The sequence below is a fragment of the Aspergillus bombycis genome (genome assembly GCF_001792695.1).
Source record: "Aspergillus bombycis strain NRRL26010 chromosome Unknown contig00078, whole genome shotgun sequence".
Classification (NCBI taxonomy): Eukaryota; Fungi; Ascomycota; class Eurotiomycetes; order Eurotiales; family Aspergillaceae; genus Aspergillus; species Aspergillus bombycis.
Genome location: NW_019170080.1, coordinates 148629 through 160201, shown reverse-complemented (window position 1 = coordinate 160201; position 11573 = coordinate 148629). Strand labels below are relative to the sequence as shown.

Sequence of the window (11573 nt, the reverse complement as noted above, 5' to 3'; positions counted from 1 at the left end):
TCAAGCCTTACCACCAGACTTCACAAACCGCTCATAATGCTCCATACTGTTCTTATGTGTCATCTCCAATGAACTCAACTTCTTCTCCAACCCCGAAACATCCGACTTGAGTTCCGCCTTTTCGGCCACTAAGCGTTTATCAACCGTTGACATTGGGACACCCACGAACCTATAGCAAGTCAAAGTCAGCACTAGGTCGGTCTTTGATGCCGAATCTAAGCGAAACATATATCTTGAAATATGGAAGCCCACTCACATTTTCCCTACACCTTCGTAGACAGGTGTGTCCTTAGGCAATGAGCTCATCTCATTGGACGTCAAGTCTAGCAGTCTGATAGCCTTCTGTTTTGTGGTCACTTGGGCCTTGGCGATCCCGATCTGTTGTTGGGAGGTGACGATGCGGTTTTCGAGTTCTTGGAGGAGCTAGGCATCGTATTTGGCCATTAGCTAGGTATTTATTGATGTAGTAGGTGTTTGAAAAGTTACCTTTTGCAGAGCTTCATTGGGAAGAGACATTTTGACACGGTAGAGGGGAGTGTTAGATATGAGGGGTGCGGTAAGGGGATGTAAATCGCGGTCGCGGGATGTTCAAGAAAGGGAGAGATTGTGGATATTTGCGATTGATATGTATTCGCAATCGGTGGCAAATTGTGAGCTAGAAGTTCGATCGACTCAGGGAAGGCTTATAATCTTTGTTATTGTACTTCGTATAGAGGCAAGACGGGGGCTCGGGCATAAACTTATCGGCGGCCAAAGCTCAGTTGAACTCCGCCGTCACGCCGAGCGGGGCGTTTTCCAGATACGGTGCTGCTTAGGGCTTAGGGCTTTCACGTCATAGATTGGATATACTCCATACTGTCCGCGGAGAGCTTGACTTGCATTTTTCATTACTTTGGGTTGGTCGGGTGGATATCATTCGAAGAAATGCTGGACGGTGCGATCAAAATGGGATTGTGTGCGATATACAATCTCCAGCGCATGCGAAGATTGACACCCAGGACTTGGTTCATTTTCTCAGCTCATTTCCAACAAAGTGGACTGTCAATTTTTTAATGATGTAGAAGTACTAGGATCAGTAATTGCGGCTCGGCTTTGCTCAGTACATCATAGAAGCTCGCATCTTGTTATACTCTGCCTGTGTAATTGGCTTATACTTAGCGGGCTGGTCCTCGCTCATACACGATGGAATACATTCAATTACAGATGATGGGTCTGGAGACATAAAGTAGGGAATCGAGAACCGCTCACGGGTCATCCGATTTGGACCCTCGTAGCGATCGGCAAGCGGTGGCATTCTGACCCTGTGGTTTGTAGATCTGAGTCGGTCTGTACGGGTCAGACCATTCATCGTCGCATCGTGCCAGTGGAATAGGACACTTACCATTACTCCACATTTGCAGAAGGTCACCAACATTTACAACAATGGCATTCTTTAGAGGAGGTGCAGAAACAAATGTGCCTGGCCGAGAAATATCTTCAACCTCCAGACCTCCGCAATCGTCTTGGAACAGCATAGTTAAGGAACTCCAGTCCGTATGCGCTGGACAACGGGCTGTCCGCTCTTTCTCAAGATCCTCGGCTGGTACGGGCAAGTAATGTAGTAGTCGTAGTTGATTACCATGGCCCGAATGTTTTTTGACTAGGTAAGAATCGTCCTCTAGATTCAATCCAATGGCTAGAGCACGTAAAAGATCTTCGCCGACTGCCCAGCACTCCCAATAGAACTTGATCATAAAAGCCCTGAAGCCGACGAGGGGTTCATCGGGGATCCATTGATTAGGTTGGTCAGTGTTTTGATCACTCCCGATATCGTATACTTCCTGTGGCACTGTAAGATACGATCCTTGATTTTATCGTTTTTATCTCAATACATGACTTTGGTCCTTATACGAGGAAAGCCACAACATACTTTGACGTCTGGGATCTCTCGCAACTTTCTTTTTGCCTCTTCATCATTTCTGGTGGGCATTGTCTGAGAGACTTTCTCCAGTCCAGGCCATGAGTAACCCCGATGCACTGCCCAGCCCTCAGGATGAGGAGCTTTCATTTTCTCCTCTTCGGGAAGATTGAAAAGGCGTTTCATCCAATCAAATGCTTCATTCAGGACGGACTCGGACAGCGAGTGGTTGATGATGTAGACAAAGCCAACGGTTTGGAAGGCTTTGACGAGTTCTTGCGCCGTTCTTAGCCGCGAAGCTTGGTCCTGAGTATTCTTCCAGGACGAGAAGTCAACGATAGGAATTGCCATTGAGGCTGAACCATCTTCTGGCGGCATGCTAGCGGGCGACGGGTTATTAAAGCTTATCTAACAATTAAACGCTGATGTCCAGTAAATCACAACCTAAAAGAAGTTATTCGTCCCGTTTCGTTAACTTGGTGGGCGATATATGCATTTTCCATAGATGTGGTGGAGGCGGTGGTAGAGTTGAGCTGTGATGACATTCCCCTCAGTCACATGCCACCACTGGTTCTTCCTGTTCAATAGTTTCTTCATTCCTCAGTAACATACTGACCTTAAGCCTGAAAACTAAGTATTCAAAAAAAAGCCAAGCGCTAATGATGGTTTAGAAAGTGTAGTCATGTCAAATTGTTGAATTCAAGATTTCCTATAAGCAATCGCTCAGAAAGCTCTTAATTCGTAAGGTAGAGTATCCAATTTGAACTGAAAGTTCATGAATAATTCCGTCAAAGTGAGTTCAGGACTTGCTCACAAGCAAGTTACCTGGGCACAGTATGATCTTGATCGGACATTGCGCAGGTAATTGTGAAAGTGTACTGAATGCGTCTATCTAGTTCCCACATCCGAAACAATTTTAGATGGATAAGCGATGAACTATATTGGAGCAAAATCACGTTAGTGCACATCGTAATCGACTAGCAAAATCACTGGGTTTCAATACCGTTGCCATCGTCGAATGTCCTGAACATTTTGGCATGCCGTGAGGCCGAGGTCGTCTGGTTCTTTCCGGGGGGATCATGTTGCTTAGTTGACAGGGATTTGCAGGCCAACTTCACTCTGTACTAACTTTCCCAGCAAGGTTTATCTCCTAGCAGTCCTAGGCCCTAGTGTTGTGATAGAACTTTTTTTTTTAAAAAAAAAATAAATAGCACTGGCTCGGTTGCCTTGCCCGTCGCCTCACTCCCCTCGGTCCTGCGTACGTCTCATCGGTTCCAACAATTCCTGTGGCCTCATAAAATATGAACGGTCAAACTGAGAGCCTATACTTTTCAGAAGTATGGCGTTTCCTCATGTGTAGTGAGCAAATACCTACTATGACGAGTCTGCAGCGCTGGGCTTGAACGCTGTGCTGATTTTGAAGGATCTTCCTGGCTTTGGAGAAGATTTCTGGTCCGTAGAGTGTGGATGCCTGACCGACGTACAAGTCGGTATTTCTCTCATGTTGATTTGTAAAAGCCTTAATAGGGCACTTGTACTTAGTTATATTGAACGTTGCGGCTTGTCAAGCACTTCCACCATCTAGGGGTTGAGAAAAGGTAGTAGAATCAAATAATTCAACACTGAACTAGCTTCTCTCCCTCTATATACTACCTATTCATCACCCATAAGTAATTGTCTAAGTGCCATTACGACCGGCAGCATACGCAATGGTTTTATTCATTTTAGTACGGAGCAGTGGCTATCATGTTGTTGACTGATCAGACAGGAGTTCCGACGGAGACCGGATTGTATGCTCGACTAAGACACGGGCTTCGAAAGTGGTCCAGTGTGCCGAGTCGGGCGTAATGTTTGGATCAGATTTCATGGCGTCATTAAAACCACCTATCCGGGAAGCCCATGGAGATGTATAAAGTTGAATTGGTAATCGAGAGTTTCTGTTAAGAAGTACCACTTAGTACCTTGATGGTTCAACAATTACGTTACGTGCTATTGTAATACAGTCGCTTTCCAAGGTGAAGAAAGTCATATTCAAGAAGTACCTAGCGTGGTAAACTCAGTAGAAGGAAGGGTGGAAAGCTTGCATTGTCTGAGAGTTCGGTTTTCGGAAAGTAATTAGGCTAATGATATGTACGAAAATGCTTTTGCCCATTACGTTTTCTTTTTTTTTAATTTCCCCCTTCCATATATGAGAATCGGGAAGAAACAGTGGTCAAGCTGCACGGGCTTCAGCGGAGCATGTTTTATCGAGAAATGCACCTTGATGTCAAAGGTTTATATTAATAGCCAAGCAGGTGGTTGGACAATGGGTGGACACGCGGTTGCTGTGGCAGGGATCTCGGTGGAGATTGCGCCTAACTACCAGAACAAGTACAGCCCGATGCAGAATACATCATCCACCCCGACTCCGGTCACCGGTACCGTGGCCGACCGTTCTCAAAGATATCTGGAGTTGGAATTTAGCCACTGAGTGTGAGTTGCTTTTCATACATACCCGTCAATTTGGACGTTGCTTTGTTTCAAGTCTTCCAACCACCCACTAACACCACGGTTGCCGCTTTCAGTAGTTTGTTGACCGCATGGTATTTTTACTGTCGCATACCACACAACACTCAATCACACCAAGAATCCTGCTCGAAATCTAAGACGAACGCCGATCTCAAGAGTTACATACAATTCAGTGGGCGGACTCTAGCCCTAGCCGCTAGAATGAAGGTATTTGGGTGGATCTCGGCCGCATTTTTCTCCTCGACTGTGTTATCGATAGAGACGTTGCCATTTTCTTCTCCGCAATCCGCAGAAGCAAACAAGAGGGCATATGAAGTCTTACGTATATTAAAGCGGGCTGACAACTGCCCGGCTGGGTATGACCCATGCTCCAACATGGGTAGGTCCGACGTCTGCTGCAGACAAGGTTCTGTCTGCTCGCGCGACGCCGCCGACAATATTGCCTGCTGTCCGACTGGAGCGAAATGTACAGGCTCACTTACCGGAGACTCCACCTCTGCCTCGACCAGCTTCAGATTTCCGGGAACCGCAACTGCTTCTATGACCACCACGGGACCCAATGCTGCTACTATTACTGGGTCGACGATGCCAGGCGCTTATCCATTTATCTATGTCCCGACGACGTTCCCTAACGCCGATGTATGCTCCTCATATTACTCATTGTGTCAAAGTGAGTATACTGGTTGTCTCTCGAGTCTAGGAGGAGGCTATGCAGTCACAGTGGCAGCTGAGGGTGGAGGTGTAACCCGAGCTGGCGGAGGGGCAGCTGGGGCAGTCTCTACCTGTTCCAGCTTGAGTCTGGACGCCTGTCATGGCCTCAATCTGGGTTACTGCGACACATATGCTACTGGAGCCGGAGACATGAACAGGGCACCCCCGGGACGGACCTCTAGTTTGGAAGACCTCGTCTTTGGCATGATTATTGGCGTGGCCGGTATGTTTATTTGATCAGCGTTGATGCTCTTACATTTTTTGATGGTGGATATGCGATATGAAAATTTTTTTTCTTTGTCCTTTTTCTTTTACCTATATGCTACAGCAGATTGATCTCCTGGAAACTAAACGAACGGGACGTCTTTCGCGCATATACTGCTGGAAAGCTTATGGCTGCACTGTACCTGATTTGAGGTCGTATGCTTTTCTTTCGGAAAGGATGATTGAATGATGTTATGTTCGAAGGCTATGCTAAGGTGTAAATCTACTGTTCTTTGGCGTCTATGTATGTACATATCTAGCTAGGATTAGGGGACACAAGATCCCCACATGACTGTCTGAACCATATAAGGATATATTGATGACCGGGAATGAATTAACTTGAGACTTTGTACCAGGCAATGAGACACGCACAAAGAGGACAGAATATTGACAGATACCAAAGGCATCACACCGCTTCATTGTCATAAATAGTATACCCAATACCTTAAAATACACCCATCGTACATTTGCTAGCGCTAATGACATGCATGAGTAACTAGTAGACTAGAAAAAAAAGACTAGTCTGGACCATAGAATCGGATAATCTTCCACCGGTGTGTGTTGTCCCTGATTCATCCGCTTTGCTGGCAAGGCACTAAAGCGTGACGAGACAACACACAGGCACAGATTTATGGAGTAGGAGTAGTTTAGCCTTCGCATTGGCGACGACAGACTCCGCGTGGGGCCGCTTGAATACTAGATACCTCAGGTGTGATCTTATAGATCGATATGTCGAATGGAAGCGGGGAATTCTCGCACACCGACTCGAGTTACTCAACGCGCAATTTAGTTCAGGTTCCATCTTTGTTCCGCTGGTATTAATGGGGAATTAGTATGAAACTGGTGTCAGGGACGGAAGGCAAAAATGGCCAGCGAGGGTGATGATTGATTGAGTCATGTCTCTGCCGTTTCTCCCATACAGTGAGGGGCACAGTGTCCAATGCATTGCGACGATAAGATCAAGGACAAGGAAAAAGCTGTTACTCACCCAGCCCCCTCTTTTTCAATAAAGGAAAAATTAGAAATTCCTATCAATGAGTAAACTTTGATGTCAGTACCTCATTGGAGCCTTTTTTTTCTTGTCTACAGGTAGCGATTGGCTGTTGCTGTTGTCTTGTTGCAGAAAATCCTGGTGGTTGGGTACTATACGGGAGGCTGGGAGACAGGGCTTCAAAGCAAAGCTGACGGTCACTTCCCGTCTCTTGGTCACCACGAGGATTACCCCCTCATCCACCCCCTCATTCTTTTTTCTTCAGAATTCTTCTGCCACTGTTTGCTTGTCATGCTTGCTTTGGCATTCTTTCTGACGTGGTTACGAAGTTGAAGATTGTTGTCTTTCGTTTGCAAGCTCTTATCGATACCGACCCATACATTGTCCGGGGTGACCGGTCTAGACAGTTTGAATAATATTATCGACATCGCTTGTGGTTGATCGGGCTTGGAGAGGGACAGAGCGAGTTTGGCATTCTTCTCGTGATCCCTGCACATATCTCCGCCCACCATGTACACTTCTCGCATATTACATTCAGCGATTTCCATACTGGTTCTATTGGCGCAAGTTCAGCGCTCTGCTGCTTCCCCTCTGGATTTGGATGAGGCCGGCCTTGAGAAGCGCTGCGCGAATTCCTGTGGCTATTATGGCCAACTCTGCTGCAGCTCTGATCAGACGTGTAGCACCGATAGCAATGGCCAGGCAGTCTGTGCAGATTCCTCCGGTGGCAGCTGGCAGTACTTCACCACAACATTCGTCACCACGGAAACCGATGTGTCGACAATTACCTCTACATGGAGCAGCTACGTGGGACAGACTACGACTGCCGGAGGTGGTTCAGGGAGTTGCAAGGCCGAGCTAGGTGAGACCATTTGCGGCAACACCTGCTGTGGCGCGGCGTACGTCTGTTCCAACAACCAATGTGTGATGGGAAGTTCGTCAATTTGGGCCACCGCTACCGCTACACCTCCAGTGCGAGGAACAAGTGCATCTACCATCACTGCGACTGCATCGGCGACAACTACACAGGGCTTTGTTGCTCCTGTTGGCACCGATGGAGCCACACTTATCGGTGAAAAGGCGCCAGACAATGGAGGACTAAGTGGTGGAGCAATCGCAGGTATCGTCATCGGAACAATTGCTGGCGTCTTTCTTCTCCTGCTTCTTTGCGCTTGCCTGTGTTGTCGCGGAGCTCTGGAGGCTTTGTTTGCTTGCCTGGGTCTTGGTGGTAGAAGAAGAAGAAAGGAGACCACATATGTGGAAGACCGGTATTCCCATCATGCGCATGGTGGTAGGCCTGAAGGACGTACCTGGTTCGGTTCGCGTCCGTCAGCTCCAGCCCCCCAGAGTAGCGAAAAGAAGAAATGGGGCGGATTGGCAACTCTTGGGATCATGCTGGGTGCGCTTGCTCTATGTCTGGGACTGAAGAGGCGCAGAGACCATGAGGATGAGAAGAGCGACTATACTTACCCGAGCTCATACTACTACTCTGATTATTACACCAGCGCAAGTATGTGCCCTCTTCTTTTAGCATTAATAGATTTATAGCCCTTACTGACTACTCTATAGGTAGTGCAAGCTCGGATAGGCGAACGAGGCGGACAAGGGACACTAGACAATCCAGGCGATCTCGCACGCGCTCACGACGATCATGATTAACGAAGTGATACAACGAAGATCTATCAACGAGTCGCATAAGACCAAGAACCTATTCATGACTTTCTGTTTTCAATTTCCCCACGTTTTCTTTTTCTTTTATTGGTTCTCCGTCGAGCATAGAATGGCGCTGGTTTGGCATTTTGTGTGTTGTTTGTATCACCATGTTTGTTGCCTTCCTTGCGTCAAATCCCGTACACTTTTTCTCCGTTTTCCCTTTTATTTTCTATTTCTTCCTTCTTCTTAAAGTTTATATGTATGATGACGAGCTATGTATCCATGCCCTAATGACCTATCCGATTTTTTTTTTCTTTTCATTTCCCCTCTTGTTTTCGGCTATATTCTGAATGGGTCAATGAAGGAACAGACGGAACGATGTAAATACGAAATAGTGCAATGATAATCAGGTCATCTTGCCAGAAATACTGAGTAACGAAAAGTCTTGATTGGGGTCGTTTGGATAGGTCAATTGCATGTAGCTGCAGGGCTCGGAGTATATTGAGCTCAGACCCAAAGATATGAATGCAGGCCGAGGGCTTTACTCCGTAGAGAGGAGGGCTGAGAGGGTGAACAGGATCAGGCACTTTCTGCACCGTAATGACGGGTACCGAGTCCCTCTGCTCGAAACTACCGCAATAATAGTAGTAACCTGCATCTGCCGGAAGAACTCGTGCGACATTCCGTGTAACGTGCAAGGCGGCGAGTCCGCAGAGCGGCACCTTAGTAGTATTGTATGCTATGGAGACACTTCATTTAATCCTTTTCAATTGAAGTTAGAGTAAAACCGAAAAGCATGGCCGACAAAAGCGTGTGTGAGTTGGAACGGTCTTATTATACTATCAATATCAAGCCTCCTTCAAAGGGTACTTGACTGATGAGGCTTGAGTGACTTGAGACGATTTAAACGGGCCGCGCACGGATTTAAAGCATCAAGTCAATGCTCGGCCGGAACTTGCGTTCTCCCCGCCTCCCGTAGTCCGGAACTTCCTCGACTTCTCCATCCATCGGTCACACTTCACTCTCTAACACACCAAATCGCGCACTTCCATATTCAACCCTCAAGCAAATAGCCACGACAAAAAAAACTGTCATTCATGAATTTAGTTTCGGGTGCAATTCCTTGACAATAGAAACCTTTCCCTCGACGTCTCATTCCTTGTATCTGTCCCCGGTCGCTCAGAGCAGCCACTACTGTCCTCCTGAGGATTACGAGTCCCCGATCCTTCACCAGCCCGTCATGCTTCAGACGCAGACTCAGCACGTTTTTTCTCATCAGCATCAATACCCCGCTGACCCCTCCTGGCTGCAACATCAACAGCAGCAGCAGCAGCAGCACCATCAAGCCCAACACCACCCACACCAGGCCCAACAACAGCATTCTTCCTTGGTGGCCCAACAGCATGCCCAAGTGCAGGCTGCTGCGGCAGCCGCCGCCGCAGCTCAGCAACAACACTATAATCGCATCGCTATGGCCGGTAATCCTGCCGCTGGAAACCCCACACAGGGTGCGGGTGCTGGAGGATTGAGCGGGGATGGCGCTCTCCCAGGCGCAGTATCGGTGATGGATGGTGGGATCAGTGATGAGAACCGCAAGGTTTTCATCTGGGTTGCTGAGCTTTTGGATCCAAACCGCAGAGAAGCTGCTCTTATGGAACTAAGTAAGAAGCGAGAGCAGGTTCCTGAGTTGGCGCTTGTCATTTGGCATTCGTTTGGTATGAGCTATTTCCTATATGTGGCGACTTGTCGGCTTCATGGACGCTAACAATCCTGTTCTTGTAGGCGTCATGACTGCTTTGCTTCAGGAGATCATTTCTGTATACCCCTTGTTGAACCCCTCTCAGTTAACCGCTGCGGCTTCAAATCGAGTCTGCAACGCACTGGCTCTATTGCAATGTGTCGCCTCCCACAATGAGACCCGCACACTATTTCTGAATGGTGCGTAGCAGCTCATGCTTGTCTACAATGCTTATTGACTAACGCAAACACTCCTCCAGCTCACATCCCCCTTTTTCTTTATCCCTTCCTGAATACGACCTCTAAATCTCGCCCGTTCGAGTACCTTCGCCTCACCTCTCTTGGTGTGATCGGAGCTTTGGTCAAGAATGACTCCTCTGATGTCATTAACTTCCTCCTCACAACCGAGATTATCCCCCTCTGCCTCCGTATCATGGAAACCGGTTCGGAGTTGAGCAAAACAGTTGCTATCTTTATTGTGCAAAAAATCCTGCTTGATGATATTGGCCTTGCGTATATATGTGCGACATACGAGAGATTCTATGCTGTGGGAACGGTTCTAAGCAACATGGTCACCCAGCTCGTGGAGCAGCAGACCGTAAGGCTTCTGAAGCACGTTGTGCGCTGCTTCCTTCGGTAAGTTCAGGCCACATATGATCAACGGCTAAACAGTACCTTGCATTTGTGAACAGTGCCTAACTATCTGTAGCCTGAGTGATAACAGCAGAGCGCGTGAGGCCTTGCGCCAATGCCTTCCCGAGCCTTTGCGAGACGCCACTTTCTCCTCCGTCCTCCGCGATGATGCAGCCACGAAACGTTGTCTCGCACAGCTTCTTATCAATCTTTCCGATAATGTCTCTGATGGCGCTCCGGGTGTTGCTATGTAAAAAGTCGAAAAAGCATTGCTTCCGTTTTGAGTTACTTGGTATATTTGACAACCTTACGATATGCATGGGACGGTCTAAGGCGAATCTGGGTCATAAGGCGCAATGTGTGAAAATGGCAAAATAACGGTATAACCAAGAAGAAAGAAAAAAGATTTGGAGAGGAGCACCGGGTTGGGGATTTATGAGACCACTATGTAACAAAGTCTGTCCCTTTTTTTTTTTTCTTTTCTTTTTTTTTTCGCATGGGTCTGCGATTTTTCCTCTTTTATCCCATTTCGGTCATAATGGTATAGGCTTGTACGGTGGCGTGGATATGGATGGCGCTGTCTTTTCTGTGCATTCTGCTTGTCCTTGACGATCCCTTTCCTCATTTTCCATCTGAATGAGATAGACCCTCTTTGAGCGAGATACCAGAATCTAGGTTTTGATTCATGCGTTGGGATTGTATGTACGAGTGGAAGACGTTCTGGTCTGCAAATTCTGAGGCACGGTTTGTCTTTATTCTTACTGTCATTAATTAGGTAGAATGTTGCCTTGCATATACTTGGTCTATATATTTTTTAATAAGAATTTGAGTATTGGGGATTATCCTCGACTCCTTACGTGGTAGAGATCTAAAAGAGCACTTTATCGGAGAGCTCGCTAACACTGGAAATCACCTGACAGGCGGAGGGAGGTCTCGACGCGCCCCGTGAGCTCATCTCCATCTCGCAGACACGCCCGCCCTGGCAAATCCCGCCCTGTGTTCCGCCACTGCGTCTCAATAATTTGCTTCGATTGAAATTGAGCCCCTGATAATATTTCTCTCGCGTATACACATTTGACCTCTTGCCTCCAAGGAAACAAACACCGCATAACAGCAAAACCGTGATTTTTGAAATTCGGTCCTGCGCTGCGGCGCCGTTCATGCGCTCGAACCGCCGAC

At 47.4% G+C, this 11573-nt stretch overlaps 5 protein-coding genes across 5 annotated transcripts; 3 read left to right on the top strand and 2 right to left on the bottom strand.

The window, feature by feature from the left end:
• Nucleotides 1–516, bottom strand: ABOM_009318 (putative prefoldin subunit 1; the record flags this gene model as incomplete). Its single annotated transcript, XM_022536446.1, has 3 exons — nt 1–169; nt 257–423; nt 487–516. The coding sequence occupies 3 exons, from the start codon at nt 514–516 to the stop codon at nt 1–3; spliced, it is 366 nt and encodes a 121-aa protein (XP_022386717.1).
• A 728-nt stretch (nt 517–1244) lies between these two features.
• Nucleotides 1245–2275, bottom strand: ABOM_009317 (isopenicillin N synthase family dioxygenase; the record flags this gene model as incomplete). The annotated part of the gene is made up of 2 exons (XM_022536445.1): nt 1245–1820; nt 1910–2275. 2 exons carry the CDS (start codon nt 2273–2275, stop codon nt 1245–1247), a joined length of 942 nt encoding a protein of 313 aa, XP_022386712.1.
• Nucleotides 2276–4606: 2331 nt separating this feature from the next.
• Nucleotides 4607–5353, top strand: ABOM_009316 (uncharacterized protein; the record flags this gene model as incomplete). Its single annotated transcript, XM_022536444.1, has 1 exon — nt 4607–5353. One exon carries the CDS (start codon nt 4607–4609, stop codon nt 5351–5353), a length of 747 nt encoding a protein of 248 aa, XP_022386711.1.
• A 1528-nt stretch (nt 5354–6881) lies between these two features.
• ABOM_009315 (uncharacterized protein) lies at nt 6882–8030 on the top strand (the record flags this gene model as incomplete). The annotated part of the gene is made up of 2 exons (XM_022536443.1): nt 6882–7881; nt 7945–8030. 2 exons carry the CDS (start codon nt 6882–6884, stop codon nt 8028–8030), a joined length of 1086 nt encoding a protein of 361 aa, XP_022386710.1.
• Nucleotides 8031–9264: 1234 nt separating this feature from the next.
• Nucleotides 9265–10648, top strand: ABOM_009314 (Rcd1-like cell differentiation family protein; the record flags this gene model as incomplete). The annotated part of the gene is made up of 4 exons (XM_022536442.1): nt 9265–9739; nt 9807–9962; nt 10022–10397; nt 10471–10648. The coding sequence occupies 4 exons, from the start codon at nt 9265–9267 to the stop codon at nt 10646–10648; spliced, it is 1185 nt and encodes a 394-aa protein (XP_022386709.1).
• Between the last annotated feature and the right edge of the window lie 925 nt (nt 10649–11573).